The sequence below is a fragment of the Bos mutus genome, chromosome 11 (assembly GCF_027580195.1).
Source record: "Bos mutus isolate GX-2022 chromosome 11, NWIPB_WYAK_1.1, whole genome shotgun sequence".
Classification (NCBI taxonomy): domain Eukaryota; kingdom Metazoa; phylum Chordata; class Mammalia; order Artiodactyla; family Bovidae; genus Bos; species Bos mutus.
The window spans coordinates 93,355,390-93,372,814 of NC_091627.1; the positions used below are offsets into that span (position 1 = coordinate 93,355,390).

Below are 17,425 nucleotides of genomic sequence, written 5' to 3' on the forward strand. Positions count from 1 at the left end.
CACACAGTCAAAGGCTTTGGCATAGTCAATAAATAAAGCAGAAATAGATGTTTTTCTGGAACTCTCTTGCTTTTTCGATTATCCAGCGGATGTTGGCAATTTGGTCTCTGGTTCCTCTGCCTTTCCTAAAACCAGCTTGAACATCTGGAAGTTCACGGTTCACATATTGTTGAAGCCTGGCTTGGAGAATTTTGAGCATTATTTTAGTAGCATGTGAGATGAGTGCAATTGTGCGGTAGTTTGAGCATTCTTTGGCATTGCTTTTCTTTGGGATTGGAATGAAAACTGACCTTTTCCAGTCCTGTGGCCACTGCTGAGTTTTCCAAATTTGCTGGCATATTGAGTGCAGCACTTTCACAGCATCATCTTTCAGGATTTGAGATAGCTCAACTGGAATTCCATCACCTTCACTAGCTTTCATATATACATGCAATTCACAGGAAAAAGTCTCAGTTGGTAAATAACCAAATGTTAATATTGTATTTTTTTTTCAGACTCAGCGATTTCTTTCTTTTATGCTTTTTGTTTAAAGTAGTATGTGTTGTTTTTACAACCAGAGAAGAAGGGTAGAAAGTTTTTAAGGCAGCCAGCGCTGCCTCTCAATGAAATTCCTCAACTCTGTCTGGAAAGCGCCGGCCCTGCGCCTGCTCCCCAGAGCGTCCCCGGGGCGGTCTGGCTGGCGGCGAGGGAGAGTGCTGGAATCCCCGCGGTGGGAGGCCACCGGATTGGCGTCGCGCACTGCCCGAGGTGGAAGGTCAGGGGAGGGACCAAGTCTTTCTCCCGTCCTGGAGCGAGATCTGGACTGCGCTGGGCGCCCGCAACCCTGGTGCAGTCCTCAGCCGTCGCGGCCGCCGCCCAGTCCGCTGTTCCACCGCCAGGTGCAAAATGCCGTGTCATTGGGAGAGTCTGCGGCCGGAGCATTGAATTACAGCTTAGCCAAGCTCGCGCAGGGCGGCGCGGGTGGAAGATGAGCAGAAGCCCCTGTTCTCGCAGCGCCCGCTGACAAGCGGGCTGAGCGTAGCCCGGGGCGCGGACCGAGTGGAGGCCACTGGAGCAGCCCGAGACTGGCCTGTTTTTTCTCCTTCAAGAGCCGTTGCTTTGAGCTGGGAGTCAGTGATCCGAGCCAGTCTCCCTCCACCAGCCCTCTGCTGTGAGGGGACCCACGAGCTGCGCCTCGGCAATCCCCAACCTTCCCCAGCCCTCTCCGCGCCCTGGGTGCTCGGGATCCTGACTCCCATCAGTCATGCTGAGGGTCTTCATCCTCTACGCGGAGAATGTCCACACCCCTGACACCGACATCAGCGATGCCTACTGCTCCGCAGTGTTTGCAGGTAGGAGGGGCCTGCGATCCTTCCCCGGGAAGAGGGGGTGGGAGTTGGAGAGGGGACGCCGCGGCTCTCCACCTCGAACACCGGAATGTGAGAGATAAGACTCCTCGGCCAGATTGACTTTGAGTGTTCCAAAAACACACTCACTCGGAGAGAGGCGACTCGGAGAAATGGAAGCAAGAGGCAGAGGTGGTCAGTGGCCCAGAAGCTGAGCCCCGGCTGGGGCTAGGAGGGGCCTAGGGGGCAAGACCAGCATCTATCCTCCCACTCGCTGGATCTCTTAAAAGAGACCTTTTTGCATTGTGTGCTGCAAAGCGTTGTGTTGCAGGGCTCCCCGCCTCTCCCCGGAAGACTGGTCCCAGGGCTATTTATAATCCAACTCTCTTGCCTTGGCCGGGGCCTGGCGCTGCCCTCGCCCTTTACTCTCTATCACAGGCTGGGCCTGCAGGCAGGCGCACACTGGGGACAGAGGCACCGCCCATCGGTCCAGGGATCCTACTCTTGCTTTCTGGCACAGGATGTGGAAATTCAGCATTTTGGGGGTGGCATCCCCGTCATCAGGTGGAGGAGCCTGCTCCCCCATCAGACTGAGACCTTCCACAGGAAGGTCTTTCATGGTGATGAACGGACTCCTCCAGGAGGTGAGGGCTGGGCTCAGGCTGCTTCTCTGGGACTTCCTGTGGGCGAAGCCAGAGCTGGGGTCTATGGGCCTGTGTGTTTGGAGCCTTACTGGAGGACAAGGACCAGAGGACTTGTGTGGGCCCGCTGCCCCACCCACCCTGTAGATTTGCTCTCAGCCTCTATACCTGTCACTCCCTTTCTCCTTCAAGATCTAGCTACATCCCAGGCCTCCGGAAATCCCTGGCCATCCAATGGACTCGTTTTAGCTTCATGAGCTTTTGGTTCCCTGTTCCCAGACACCCCTGTGCCCATAGGCTCCCAGACACATGCACACATGAAATGCAGGTGACACTTGCAAGTTCCAAGGAGTAGAAACTCACAGAATGCAGGCATGTGTCCACAGCAATGTGCTTGCGTGCGCACACACACACACAAACACAAGCACACACACACTCCTGGAGGTGAGATTTCAGGTTTCTCGAGGAGGAGCTGCTGAATGGGCCCTTGGCCTGGAAAACAATGTGCTCCAGGGTGAGGGGTAGGGGGTGGTGACACTCTGGATGTGCTCTTTTCCTGACACCTTGCTTTGAACTGTTCTGACCAGTTTCCTACAGTTGCCTTCGGAAATGCGCTTTATCAAGGTGTTTCCAGGGGGAGAATGAGGCGTGAATGGGGTGGCGGGGCGGGGGTGGGGGGTGTGCCTCCACACTTCTTCTACAGCCTCAGCTCTGTGCAGGCCAGGACAGTGGTTCATCTGTAAGGCCCGGATGTGCAGCCTAGCTGAGGGCCCTGGGCTTGGAGCTGCAAGCTCCTGGGAGCCCCGTCCACTCTGTAAATAACCCCCTGGCTGAGGGGATGTGCAGCCTAGCTGAGGGCCCTGGGCTTGGAGCTGCAAGCTCCTGGGAGCCCCCTCCACTCAGTAAATAACCCCCTGGCTGAGGGGAAGGAGGATACGCTGCTGCCAGAGGGAAACAAGCACCCTGGGCTTTGAGCATCCGTCTCCCTCAGCTCATCTGCCCCACCCAGCCCTTCATCCCTGTCCCAGGGCTGAGCCCACCCTGTGGATGGCACCCTCTGGAGCTGTCTAGTACAAATGAAATGCAAGAAGGGCCACTTGGGCGCTCCTGCCTCTGTTCTCAGGGGCCTTGTCTCCTCTGATGACCACTCAGCTTGAACCAGATTTTCATTCACCTTCTCTGACCACACTCCCACCTCCCAACACCTCCCCGCAATACACACACACACACTTTCCCCAGACTTCACAATGCCCCCACCCAGACCAAGCTCAGAACCCTAGTAAGAGAAAGGAAAGAATGAAGAATGGTTAATGAAAGGGGAAGCACTTTCTAACCTTGGAAGTGCTTTACCCACCGGAAGTCCCTCTGGCATGGTTCCTCTCCTTTCATAATTTCCTACTTCTGCCCCAGGGCTGTCTATGGAGCAATCGCTCATCCTTTATCCTCCCCCGACATGAGTCCCGCCCCCCCATCTGCCTGCTGTCAGTCTGTAGTCCTCCCCTTTGTCTGCAGCCAGCTCCTCTGAGAGGGCTCCCCCTTCCCTGGCGGTAAAGGAAATATGTTGTCTGTGCTGACTGGGAGTGCCCCCAGCCTTCAGAGGGGGCTGTCTGGATGCCCCAACTCCCAGCCATCACAATCACTGCCAGGCAGTCATGGGGAGCTCAGGCCCTCCCTCCCCCAGCCCTGGCCACAGTCCACCTCCTGTGTGTTGGCCAAGCTCTTAACTTATGTCCAAATTCGGCCTCCCCGCAGCATCAGACTAGCTCCGCCTCCTCCTCCCAGCCAGGGACAGGTTGCTAAATGATTACACAGAAGGCTCTGGTCTCAGGGACACACTACTCAGAGCAGAATGGCCTTCTGGGAAGCCTCCCCTCACCAACTGGCTGGGAACTGGCCTTCTCAGACCTGTTGGGTTTGGAAACCATGGACACCCCTTCCCCCCCCACCCCGCCTTTGGCTACCTGTTTGGAATATCCTGTAATTTAACAGGTGCCTCCATGCATGCCTAAATTCACTTCCTGTTCACAGTAGCTTTGTGAGGCCATTGGGCAGGGATATTATCCCCTTTGACAGATGAGCAGAGCAGATAGGCCCAGAGAAGGGCAGGGGCCTGGCCAAGGTTACACAGCGGCTAAAGCACCCACCACACCACCCCCATCATCATGCCCTCTGTTGTTCTCAGCGTCTGTGCTCATGAATAAGAAAGTGCTTTGAAAAGCATACCATGCACTGCCCACACACGAGGCACCCTGGACCCCAGCCAGAGCTAGGGAGGGCTGTGCGTGGGGTACCCAGGCTGGGCTGAGTCAAAATGGGGGGAGTGCCAGGCTGCAAGGAGTGCAGTGTATGACAAATGACCCAGAGATGGGGATTCTGATTCTGAACATGTGTATTCATCACAGTGAGAGAGAATGGTCATTCATTAAGCACAGTGTACTATTTTCATACGCTGTCTCTTTAAAAGCCACAACAATCCTATGAGATGTACTTAACTGATACTGTGCTTCCTAGGTGTAAGCTCTGTTCTAAATAGAGCTCACTTACTATGAGCTCTATCATGTTCAAGTTGCTCAATTTGTACCAGGCCCTTATATGTATTAAGGCCCTCCTTAATCCTTCTAGCAGCCATATATGGTAGTAACCATTATCACCCACACTCTACAGCACACAGACGTTAAGTCACACTAGTCATTAGTGGAGTCAGGATTCAGGCCCACATACTCTGGCTCTGGAACCCTGTTGTCTTTAACTGCCCTACCACTTCCCTCTGGCCTTGGCTCTGATTTACAAAAGAGTGGAGAGACAGCAATGAACCCGGCTTTGGCTCATACCCTGGAGCCCCTCACACCTTGTCTTGCCTCACACTTTTTGTCCCTGCTGCCACTGGCTCTCTTTCTCCCTCAGACTCTGACATCCTCAATCTCATTCTCTGGTCTGAAGGATGCTTTCTTATCTCAGAGGGGTCTCTGCCCTTCTGCATCTTGCAGAACCAGTCACCGCTTGGTCCAGGGTGCTCCCTCTGGGCAGAACTCTTGTGTTAGGCCATTTCAAGCCTTCTGTTAGGCCTGTGGTGGCTCTTAAGGGTCTGATAAGCTGAGGCTAGGGTCATGCATCTCATGGCACTGAGGTGGGCAGCCTGCAGTGGGGGTGGCAGGCACTTGGGGGGCTCTGAAAAGGGAGCACTGTAACCTTAGGCCCCCAGCTTAGCCGATCCATTGAGGGTGGGGTGGTGGCACTCAGGAGTGAAGCCTCAGTCACATTCCAGTGGGATAAGAGCACTGAACAAGAGCGGAAGAAGGATGGTAGCCAAGAGTTCTGGCTGTAGACCCAGACTACCTGGGACCTTGGGTGTGGAAGTCCAGCTCCGCCACTTTCCAGCGGTGTGTGTGACTTTGGGCAAGTTACTTAACTACTCTGTTCTCGGTTTCTCCACCTATGAAATGTTGATAATAATAGTACCTGTTTTGGAGGGATGGTTCTGAAGAGTTTATGTGTTAATCCATATAAAGCACTTTGAATAATGCCCGGCACATAAATACACATTAACTATTTCACTATTATAATATATGATTATATATATTTAGCTCAGACAGTAAAGAATCTGTCTAAAATGCAGGAGACCCAGGTTCTATCCCTGGATTGGGAAGATCCCCTGGAGAAGGAAGTGGAAACCCACTCCATTATTCTTGCCTGGGAAACCCCATGGACAGAGGAGCCTGGTGGGCTACAGTCCATGGGGTCACAAAGAGTTGAACACGACTGAGTGGCTAACAACATTCTAATTATTATCATGGTTAGCATGTATTGTACATATACTAAGAAATCATTGCACACATCCAAAAAGTCTTTCACAATCTTTTTGGCCTGGTCAGTCCTATCACCAGCTCTGTTGGTTCATTTACTGTCCAATCAGACTGGGCACACTGTGCTGAGCAGTGAGTGGTCACCCCTTCAGCCCCAGGGGACTCTGGCCCTGTCTCCTCTGGGAGCCCTCCCCAGGGCAGTCCTTTCTGAGGCCAAGGCATTTGTCTACTTACCTAATGGCTGGCTGTGGCCATCAGGCTAGCTGGCCCTCCCCATCGGACTGGATCTTCCTTGGAATGAGCATCGCTCCTGTGACTCCCTGGGCCCACAAACCTTCTCAATCTCTCTCTCCAGGCCCAAATCTCTCTCTCTCTTTTCTTCCTGCATACTGGTCTCTCCCCAGACGGGTTCATTAGGCTGAAATGTTAACAGTTGTGCATCTCCTGTGAGCCAGGCAGGCTCTGGGCTGGAAGCCCTGGTGTTTGCTTTAACCATCCCAAGAGCTCTGTGAAGTAACATTCTCTTGATTTTACAGAAGTGGAAATAGACTCCAAAAGGTCAGATCTCATGCCTTGGGACACACGGCTAGAAAAGCAAGGACTGCAATGGACGCCCAGGGCCATCTAATTGTTCCTGCAATGGGCTATTCTTCCCAGGCAGTTGGTCATGTGGTCATGTCCGTAACCAGAATAATTGTTGCCTGACACCCCTGACAGACATGTGTGGGTGCCCCTCTAATCCCAGCTGGTTGTATTGGGATATCCATGGGACACAATTTCTTCAATGAATGTGGAGGTGGGGCAGAAGGATGCATTGGACTGTTCATACTCCTGTGAGTCTTTGGACTTGGACAAATGTGCCCTGAGGAATCCTGGAAGCTCACATGCAGAGTGTTCATCTCAAGGTTGGTGTTACTGGAAGCAGAGGGCAAGGTTTATTTGCTTCCTGGATAACCCATATGAGGCTTTGGGGAAAAACAAGGCCCAGATATTAGGAGAACTGAGCTAGAGGAGACCAGTGGACCAACTCCAAGAACAAAAAGAGGCTCTCCTTGAAGTAACTCGTCTTGACTGGCAGGGAGGAAGGACCCCAAATAGGGGACAGAAGAGGGTCATAAGCCCACATCTCCAGGGGAGTGTGGCAGGTGGTATAACTAAGGCCAGAGGGAGGAGCACATGCATATCTGGGTGAGTGGTGGTGTAGGGCGAGCTGAGATGCACACTTCCAGCCAGAGGTGCTAGGTAATAAGTGTTGGGCAGATAATTAGGGCTCACAGGCCAGGTGTTCTGATTTTTCAACAGATGCTATAAATCCAGATCTCATAATGTTTAAAGTACAATTTTGTCATAAAATGTTGTGTTGATCAAAGACAACAGGTCTCTGTGCTGGGTGTGTCCCAGGAGACACCAGTGGCAGGATCTGATGGCTTCCACTGTGTTTAATCCTGGAGACCTAGGTCTGTGTCTCTTCAGGGAACAGGCAGCCAGGCTCCTCACTTGAGATGATCAGGCAGCACCTATCTGTGACTACACCACTGGGATGGCAGGGGTGAGCTTTAGTCCCCTCCCCTCTTACCTTTGTTAGCTCTGAAATGTCATTGTGGTTAACATGAAATTTTAAGTAAAAACTGGGCTTGCTATGCAAACTCAGCTTCAAAACAGGTCCCCTTCAGGCAGGAGACAGACAGGCGCCAGGCTGAACAGCTAGATTTTGTCTGCTGTGGACAGATACCCCAAAACAGCAGGAGGGAGGAGAAGCAAAGCATGACCAGATAAGAGATCAAAGACCACATATTCCTCATTCTTAAAATCAAGGACACCTTCCCAGTTACACATGTGCAGAAAAGCTCCTTGGAGGTCAAACAGGGAGGGGCCTCCACCCCATAGTAAGTGATGTCAACCTACCCATAGACCTCTTGGCTAGAATCCATCTTGGCTAAGAGATGCACACATACATGGGAGGACCCTGAGATAAACCACGTACAGATCAGAACAAGGCAAAGCAAGATGACTGGCCACAGGAAACCCAGAAGAAATGCCCCATAAAAGCAATTTAAACTACCATGAGGGTGCGGCTCTCTCGCTCAGCCTGCCTGTGTGTCTGTCCACATGTCCTCTTTTCCCTCCTTGTAAACACTGTTTCCCTACTTTGTTTCTTTGTGGAAATTCATTTTCCACAAAGCCATATGGGCCAAGGTCGTTTCAGTGGCCAGTGGTCTCGCGGCCAGGACTCAGAGCTCTCATTAATTACTGTAGCCTGACTTCAGTCTCCGACTGAGAACCGAAATCGTGCTTCAAGCCACTGTAGGTCAAGAAGACCTTTATCCACTTGCTCCCCGATGGTGACTCCTAAGCCGGCCCTGTCGCCTTTGCAGTGGGGCTGGAGTTGTCTAGGGTGCTGAGGAGCTGCCCTTACCTGGGCCCTTAGGTAGGATGCAGATTTGGCTGTTGGTTAGCCAACCTTAACTGAGGGTGGGGGGCATGCATGATGGTCACTCTCGTAATGTTTGCTGCATAGGCAGCCCTGACTGGTAAAGTTCTGACCCACTGGGCTGCCCAGGCCTCCGGATCCTTCTGTCCTGTTTCTCTGCTATAACTTGTGGTCCCTTTGACAACATGGTTGGTGTGGTGGACATTGTGCTTGGCTCTCCAGTGTCCCTTCCATACCGTGATGAGGCTAAACCAGTGGTTCTCAAAGAGGATAGTACTCCCCCCAGCGGGTATTTTGCATATGATGATTTGGGATATGTTTCCACTGCAGCCTGGGCAGGACAGCATTAGCCTTCCTGTTCATTGAGGCTTCCCTGGTAGCTCAGACGGTAAAGAATCTGCCTGCAATGCAGGGTAAAGAATCTGCTTGTGCTTAAAGCTAAAGCCGGGACGTGAGTCAGTCATCTTAGCTGGGTGAGTGCTGTGGTCTGAGCAGGGGCAGCAGGACAGTGGGAATAGACTGAAAAAAATGTAGACCTCCGGAGCACTACTCAGTCCTCCCACTCTGATGTGCTCTTGTACCAGGGGTCTGATCAGGCCTGTGTCTGCCTCCTTCCTGAGTAGGCCAAAGAGCCCATCTGAACAGCCTTCCTACAGCAGTGTCTCACTCCGGGTGGCTTGACGGAAATTCCAGACCAGTGTTGTCTCCTGGCACACTGACACAGTGGCCAAGTTTACTGGCGCTGGGGCTGCCACAGTTGGGATGGCTGGTTTAGGGGCCGGCATTGGAACAGTGTTTGGCAGCTTGGTCCTTGGCTATACAAGGAACCCATCTCTGAAGCAGCAGCTCTTCTCCAGCACCATTCTGGGCTTTGTCCTGTCTGAGGGGCTTTTCTGTTTATGGCCACCCTCCTCATCCTCTTCACCACATGAGGCTCCATGGAGGTCACCTACCCGCCGCTGCTGCTTTGACTCCAGGCCATGCTCAGTGCTGGAGCGTGCTAACTTCTACCATTAAACACAATGTTTCTCTTTTAAAAAAAAAAAAAATCGACTTGCAATGCAGAAGACCCAGTAAGATCCCTGGGTCAGGAAGATACCTGGAGAAGGGAATAGCAACCCACTCCAGTATTCTTGCCTAGAGAATTCCATGGACAGAGGAACCTGGCAGGGTTTGCAAAGAGTAACCCAGTCCATGGGCTTGCAAAGAGTGGAACATAACTGAGACAATCACTTTGGTGTTGGAGAAGACTCTTGAGAGTCCCTTGGACTGCAAGGAGATCCAACCAGTCCATTCTGAAGGAGATCAGCCCTGGGATTTCTTTGGAAGGAGTGATGCTAAAGCTGAAACTCCAGTACTTTGGCCACCTCATGTGAAGAGTTGACTCATTGGAAAAGACTCTGATGCTGGGAGGGATTGGGGGCAGGAGGAGAAGGGGACGACAGAGGATGAGATGGCTGGATGGCATCACTGACTCAATGGATGTGAGTCTGAGTGAACTCCGGGAGTTGGTGATGGACAGGGAGGCCTGGTGTGCTGTAATTCATGGGGTCGCAAAGAGTTGGACACAACTGAGTGACTGAACTGAACTGATTGTATAGGTTATCACTTGGATTGCTGGCCACATCCAGCTATAAGGGAATTCTGGGAAATGTAGTTTATCTATGTGGGTGACCATGTGTGCAGGTCGGAGTCCTTGGAACATTTCTGTGGAAGGAGGGGAGAACGACTTTGAGGGGGACAAGTGGAGATCTCAGCACACTGTCCACAAGAGCTACATTCCTGATGCAAGTCCCCTTGGGAGGAAGCCCCAAGGATTTGAGGATTTGGCTCCAGGATGACATCTCCAAGGGATCAGTCAACCATCCAATCAGGGAGAAGTGAAGTTGGAAATTGGGATGGGAAAAGAAGCCTCAGGAAGTGTCCAGGGCTCATGCCACCAGCTGCTGTTTTTCTGGTATACAGAGCAACTGTGTGAAGACCCTGTTCCTTGGAAATAAGCCAAGTGTTTGTAAAAGTTCCACAGATTGCCTATGCTGCCTCTGACCCAATTAGAGCAGGTCTGGGGGGCAGGGTGTGGTGTGCTGGGGAAAACAGCAAAGCCAGGAATCATTGTGATGGTAAAAAATATCCATAGTCATCATATCCAAAATTCCCCGTAGAGGGCAGTAGTATCCTCTTTGAGACCTGCCTGCCTAACCATATCCTAGGGTGGAAGGGACACCGCCAAGTACAACGTCCACCACACCAACCCCAGGCCAGCCCTTGCTTGCACTGGAAACACCCAGCTGCCTGAGACAAACTTGGTCTCCCCTCAGCGACCGACTTCACCATCTAGCTAGACATCAAACCAGCAATAAACCAATAGGTATTGCTTACAATTGGGGTGAAAGCTAAGAAGGAAAAGTGCTGTTGTGCAGTGGTTTGCCAGAAGAGCCGACCTAGATCAGGTCAGAGGCTTCTCATGGAAGTGATGAGGCCTGAAGGATGAGTGGGGGTGGCCCTTTAAAAGAACGGGAAGGCAGGAGAGCTCTGAGTTTGGAGGGAGCTCAAAATATTCCAGAAACTGGAAGTCACTGGAGCTCAGAGAGTGAGGGGCTGAGTGCTCTTACCTTGTATGCAGGGGAAAGGGAGTTGGGCTTTATTCCAAGAGCACGGGAGGCCTTGGAGGGATTTTACAAAGAGTATGTGTTTATGTGTGTGTGTGTGTGTGTGTGACTGATTATATTTAAGATCACCTGGCTCCTATGTGGAGGCACATGGATGTTGTGGGCACATAGACGGTACCAAAGTCAGCAAGGATATTTGTAAGTGAAATCCTATCTCAAAATGACTTTAATAATAAACAGTCTTAAAGTGATCTTCATTCCCAATACAAGTCCTCTGGGGAGGAAGCCCCGTTAGTATCAGGCCCCAGGATGATCCAGAGACCTGGTGGGCTCTGGGCACATAGAGTGGACAGCTCCAGTCATCCCGGACACAGGCAGACTCCATTTTATTTTTCTCTGGTCTGCCATCCTTGGTGTCTGCTACATCTTAGAGCTGGCTGACAATTGGATCTACACACTTCCTTATTCTCACAAAGTGGGACAGGGAGTTGGGCTTGTCCAGTCACGAAGAACAAGTTATCCCTCCAGGAGAACAACTTGGGACATATATGCCCATCGCTGAACCAAGAGCTATTGCCAGGTGATGGGCTTAGTTAGGTCAGGATCTGGAGCTAGGGCTGGAAATAGTACCCAAATAGTTGGGTTCTGTTGAGAGAGAGGAACTTTGGATGTTGGAGAGGAAGTAAATGGCCATCGTATTATGAGAGTGAGTGGGGTCACTCAGGGAGAGCGGAAGAATCAGGAGGAAGAGGGCAGAAGCCAAATGGAGGAGGGATGGCCTTTAACTGGGGAGAGGACAGCCTTAGACTTGTCATTGAGTGGGTGAGGGGGGTAGGATCTAGCGCCCAAGCTCCCAGCCGGGCTTTGCAGTACAAACGATTCGTTTATTAACAGCAGGAGAGCAAAAGGTTTGGGCACAGAAGCTGGTGGGGTTTAGGAGCCTGGGAGCCTGGGGCGTTCTCTCCTTTGCATACAGTAAGCAACCTGAGAGTGAGGGTGGTGATGGGGTGCTGTAAATTTGGGGAGTGAAAACTATGAGGTCGTTGTCTAGGAGAGAGTGTGATTGACGAGACTTCGGTCATGTAGGGTCACTGCTTATTGGCAGTCAGGATCCCCCTGAGTCGGGTGGGACAGAGCAGGTGAGGCTGGTAGGGTAGCTGTGTTATTCTCCACCAGTTAGCGCTTAAGGGACAGGGGTGGAGGAGGTGAAGCTGGATTTCACCAGGTGGCAGTCACCTGAAAATGCTGGAACCTCAAAACAAGACAAGGGGAAGAGAGTTGGGGTCTTGTGCAGCAGAATGGGGATGACTGGTCACGGAACGGAGGCCGAGTGAGGAAGCCATTGAGCACCTGGGAGGTGGGAGGAAGGGCAGCGCCTGTCCAGTGCTCGGTGCTGGTCTACATGTGGGAAGCCCGCCACCTGTGGTCGTCAGCTGGAAAGGAATCAGACTTAACACGGGAACGCATGCTAAAGGCTGTCACCGCTCGAGGCTCACACTAAAAGCAGTTCCCTCCATGGAGGGGGGGTGGGGACAAGGGACCTAGAGATTGCTTTCGGGATGTTGCAGAGCAGCTCCAAGAGAACAGGACACAGACCTCCGCCTCCGGAGATGAGTGACCCCAGATCACTGATCTGAGAAGGCTCAGAGGCCCTTCCCGAGAGTTCGAGCGTCGGAGTCTCTCGGGTCTCCGGGAGCACCGAGGGTGGGCCAAGGCGAGCGGCGCGTGGGGGCGGGAGGTGCCGTTCGGCCTTCTCCTTTAGAGCTCCCAGCGCGTGCAGTTTTCCGCGGACACACTGTGGTCCCTGCAGCCAGGTTTCCCCCACCTCGCGCCTTCACACCCAGTTCCTTGGCGCGCCACCCTTTGCGCAGCGGCAGGAGAGCAGCGCACAAGAAGGCCCTGCTGCGCTCCGGGCCCAGGCGCGCTGGCCGCTCCGGGAGCCGGGATGGTACTGACTGCCGCTTCCCTGCTGCTCAGCCGAGCGGTGCGCCCGGCGTCAACGGCGCTTCCATTCCTGGCGGGGGCGGGGACCGGCGGAGGGGACCAGCGCCCCCGCCAGCGCGCGTCTGAGCTTTGGCCCGTCCCGCCCCCCGCCCGCAGGGCGGATCCGCATCGGAGCCGGAGGAGGGTTCACCCAGAGGGTGTCCGGTGTCCTCTCCGCGGCCTCTCCCAGGCGTCGGGACTTGTCCGCGGAGGCCCAGCGGAGGCGACAGCTCGCTCCTCTTTGGCGCGGCTGCTGCGGGGCCGGGCGCTTGCTCGGCGGGGGCCGGCGGAACCATGCTGAGCTGCCAGCTGGTGAGGGCCAGCAACCTCCCCAGTCTGAAGAAGGACCGGCGCAGCGACCCGGTCGCCAGCCTGACTTTCCGAGGTGAGAGCCCCTTGGCCGCCGCGACCGCTCGCCCTCGCCACCCGCCAGCGCGCGCACCGCTGGGTCGGCCACCCCAGCTAGCGCACTAACCAGGCCAAAGTTTCCTCCCCTGTCAACAAGGACAGAAATCTCAGAGAAATCTCGGTCCTGTCTTCTTCAGAGGGGGCAAGGAGGATGCAGTCGAGCAAGAAAAATGCCATGGTGCTCAGAAATTTTGGAAACCGAAAGCGCCGTAATATGTCGATAGTTGCACTTCTAAGACCGATACTCAGGGGTGATACCCTGCGAGCCTTAGCAGGCAGTGATGAGGGTGGGCTGGAGGATGAATGCAGAGAGAGAAGAGAATTGCTTAAAAATTGGGCGTGGAGACCGTGAGAGTTGTGTCTTGGTTTCATTCATTCATTCGTCCGTCTTTCTTCAACACTGGCCGCCTTGAATTCATCTCAGTTGGGAGGAAAAGGGATAGAATAGGGTGGATATGGCCTTGATACAAGGAATTTTGAGTGTTTTAGGAAGTCTTTTAAAATGCCAAGATCCTAAATGCCGTCTGTGGGTAATTAGTCAAGAGAGAGTCTACAGTTTGGGGAAAACACCCCAAAGGACTCACATCCGCCCCCTTCTCACCAGACACCCGCTCACTTAAAGGCGGACATTCCCGTGGGAGGAGGTGTCTCGGGAGGGGAAAGGGAAGAGGAAGGACCTGTCAAAATTAAGAGAAGGAACAATGGCTGTGAGTCAGGACCCCAGTTCTGCAAAGAAAGATAATTAAGGAAAGGGGAGAAGGTTTTCCTCTTACCATATCCTGTGGCTTTGTGGAAGTACAAATATCCTGTGGTTCTGTGGAATTAAAAATTTGCACAGCACAAAAGGTGGTCAAAGGTAGAGGGATAAATGGCTGGTGTTTTCAGGAGGCTTGGAAAAGGTGGGGACACCATGGCGGCTTTTTAGTTCTGACCCACGATATCCATCTGCTCCCCCCAGCACCCCAAAATAGTGATAACCATAGACGAAAGACACAGTTTGGCAAAATGAGAGCTAACTGTAGCTTTTATTCTTTGTTATGGGACGGTTTTCATTTTATTCCTTTTTTGAAAAGTGTGAGTTGAAACAGTTTAGAAAACCTTTCTGCTTCCATTAATTGGTGCTATTCCTGGGTGCCTACTATGAAATGCAGTGTCAAGACGAGGTCCCTAGCTGTCCCTTAGGCTCAGATTCTGACTAAGCCATTCTTGTGTGAAATTATAGGGTCGACTGGCTGGGAAAGACTTCCCAAGGACCCTGAGCCCAGGGCCCTTTATCAGCCTTGAGTCTCCTAGATGCTTTGGATCTCTTCTGCATCTTTTTACCACTCTCTTTCCCTGGTTCTCCAACAGTTGTGTGGTGGCTACTAATCTCCCTGTTCTGCAGGCAAGGAAATGGAAACCTGTGGAAGTTAATTAAATGCTGTGTCCCAGTCATGGCAGGGAGCACTTGAGTGGGCAGTGCCCTTGAGTCCAAATCTATTGAGGTCCCTCTCTGCAGTTGAACCTGCCCAACTGAGCACGTGCACCTGTTGTCCTCTCCCCAGCTCTGCATTCCCCACCCTTTATAATGCCTTACTATTTATTCTCACTGGTAAGCTCCTAGCAAAACTGAAATATAGTGGGATGTACCATCTCCAACTGTTCAAAGTCTGTTCATCTTTCAAAGCCCAGCTACAATGCCACCTTCTCCAGGAAGGCACCCAGGAGTCCCTTGACTGTCATTAGCCTCTCCTCTCTGGATGCACAGCACCTTGTTGCCCTCTGCATACCGAGTGCACACACCCGGCTGACCTGTGCTCAGTACTCTGCTCCATAGTTAAGATCACACGGCTCCTTGCCGGTAGCGACTTTACCAGGATTCCCAGTGCTAGCAAACAGGGTGTATTCTCTAGTGTGTGCCCCTTCTGGCCCAGTTTCTCACCATCTTCCAGAAGTGCCTGGGGGTCGCAACAATCTGGGGGGAGTGGTCCTTATGTTTTACTGTGCCTCAGAGTCTTCTGGAGAGTGTGCTTGACAGACAGATTCCTGGGTCCCCTCCATAGAAGTTCTGATGCAGCAGATGGAAGTGACCTAAGAATCAGCACTTCCACACCTGAGGCAGGTCATTTTGGAACCACATCTCGAGAGAAATTGATGTGAGATGTGGTGAAAGGTGAAATTAATGTGACTTCCCCCACCCTATGGGGATATTCATGCTGGAGTTTGGGGCTGAGTGGATGCTTAGGGAAAGAGGCTGTTGGAATCAGACCCAGAATTTACAGATCCTCTAGCCTGGGGTACTTAGCCCTGGCTGCACATCAGAATTGTGTGGCGGAGCTTTTTAAAAGACCACAGCCAGACTCCTTGTTCCTCCTGTCTTGAAGCTGAGTTTCTGGGAGGAGGGGCCCAGATACAGGTATTTCTAAAAAATCTCCAAATGTTCAGGAAGCGTACTTGTGGGGTGAGAAGCTTTGCTGGAGCCTGTCACAACACAGAGGGGATGGGCCTGCTTGCAGAGAGGTGGCCACACCAAGTGCTGGGCTCCCATCCGGAGTCCGAGGTGCAGGCGCCTGGTCAGGCCCACTGTCTCACAGTTGTTCCTGGCATTTCAGGCTCGGATGTAATTTCAGGACCTGCTTCCCAAAATAGACTATGAGCTCTGGGAGGTTGGACTCTGAGGGTGCTTTTTTGGGCTCCCTCTCTGGGAGCTTTAGGATAGAGGCTTTTAATGAATACTTACCATCCCTTTGTTCTTGTGTTAATTAATTAGTTAGCATGACTAACTACTACTACAAGTCCCTGAGCTGTGGTAGAGATAGTTCCCTGACCAGCTTCGAGAATGAACAGCTTCATTTCCTAGAGCATTTAATGATCTGTATCTTTCTTCTGCCCTCTCTATTTTCCACCCTCTACAGTCATGATTTATATCCTTTTATTCACTCATTTTGTTACTGAACAAATATTTATTGGGTATCTACTACATGTTGGGTGATGCTTGGGGGTCTGGGGATACATCCAAGAACAAAACCAGATCCCTGTTCCCTTAGAGCTCAGACATCTAATTTCCTTGAGGGTTGGCTCTGCTGTGCCCCCACTTAGTAACTTTCTACACTGCTTCCCCCAGGCTCACCAGCCAGAACCCAAATCATGACTGCCCTTTCCTTCTGTTTCCTCCCATCAGGTCCTCTCTTCCTCTCTCTGTCTTACCAGTTACTCCCTCTCCCTTCTCCCTCCCCTCTCTTCTATCTTCTGGGGAATCTTATCGATCCATCTGTAGGTGGACCCACATGACTTACCTGTATAGGGAACGTGGGATGCAGGGCCACTGGACTCTCTGAATCTGGATTTTTGAATAGTAAAAGTAACTTTAAAACATTGACAATAGCTCATTTTCTTTAGATGAACTTAGTATGTAGTCAGTGTTAAAAAAAAAGGATATATTACATAAAGGAATGGGGCTTCCCTGGTGGCTCAGACAGTAAAGAATCTGCCTGGAATGCAGAAGACCCGTGTTCAATCCCTGGGTCAGGAAGACCCCTTGGAGAAGGGAATGGCAACCCACTCCATTATTTTTACCTGGAGAATCCCATAGACAGAGGAACCTAGCGGGCTGCAGTCCATGGGGTCACAAAGAGTCGGGCACGACTAAGTGACTAACACTTTCATTTTCATGAGGCAACAGTAAAAAGTAGCCCCCCTGCCGCCATTCTGATGCTTCAAATTAACTTGTTAACAATTTGACATATTTCCACCAAGATTCTTTTTCCTCTTTTTTAAAAAAGCAATGTTAGTGTGAAATTTAACACCTAAGAAAGTGCATAAAATACACATGTACAGTTTGATGCAGTGGTTCTCAGTTGGGGGTGGTTTGTTCCTCAGGGGCATTTGGCAATGTCTGGAGACATGTTGGGTTGTCACCACTGAGTAAGAGATGAGGTGCTATTGGGATCTACTATGGGGGGAGGCCAGGGATGCGGCTAAACATCCTAGAGTGCTCAAGATGGCCCCACAATACCCATAACAAGGAAGTATCGAGGGCCAAGGTTGAGGAACCCCACTTCAATGGATAAATTATGAAGGGAATACTCATGTACATTGCCCAGGTCAAGGAATTGAACCTTACTCATCCCACCCATCCACCAGAAGTCCCCAGACCCCTTGCCTTCCTCTCTAGAGGTAATCCCATCCAGATATCTTTTTCTTTCTTTTTTTTAAATAATTTTATTCAGACATCTTTTTCAAATGT

The 17,425-nt window shown here is 51.8% G+C and overlaps 1 protein-coding gene and 1 pseudogene across 16 annotated transcripts in view; both read left to right on the top strand.

The window, feature by feature from the left end:
• Positions 1–725: 725 nt before the first annotated feature.
• DYSF (dysferlin) overlaps positions 726–17,425 on the top strand; it is a 225,314-nt gene continuing 208,614 nt past the window's right edge. For 5 of the 16 annotated variants that reach the window (XM_070379788.1, XM_070379786.1, XM_070379791.1 and 2 more), the window contains exon 1: positions 12,930–13,177. In XM_070379788.1, coding sequence (XP_070235889.1) covers positions 13,087–13,177 — 91 coding nt within the window. In that variant the 5' untranslated portion in view covers positions 12,930–13,086. Of the gene's footprint in view, positions 1,332–12,929; positions 13,178–17,425 lie in introns of those variants that run through there. The other 11 variants (XM_070379795.1, XM_070379797.1, XM_070379785.1 and 8 more) reach the window with 10 other exon arrangements.
• Positions 8,729–9,669, top strand: LOC102275401 (ATP synthase F(0) complex subunit C1, mitochondrial pseudogene; annotated as a pseudogene).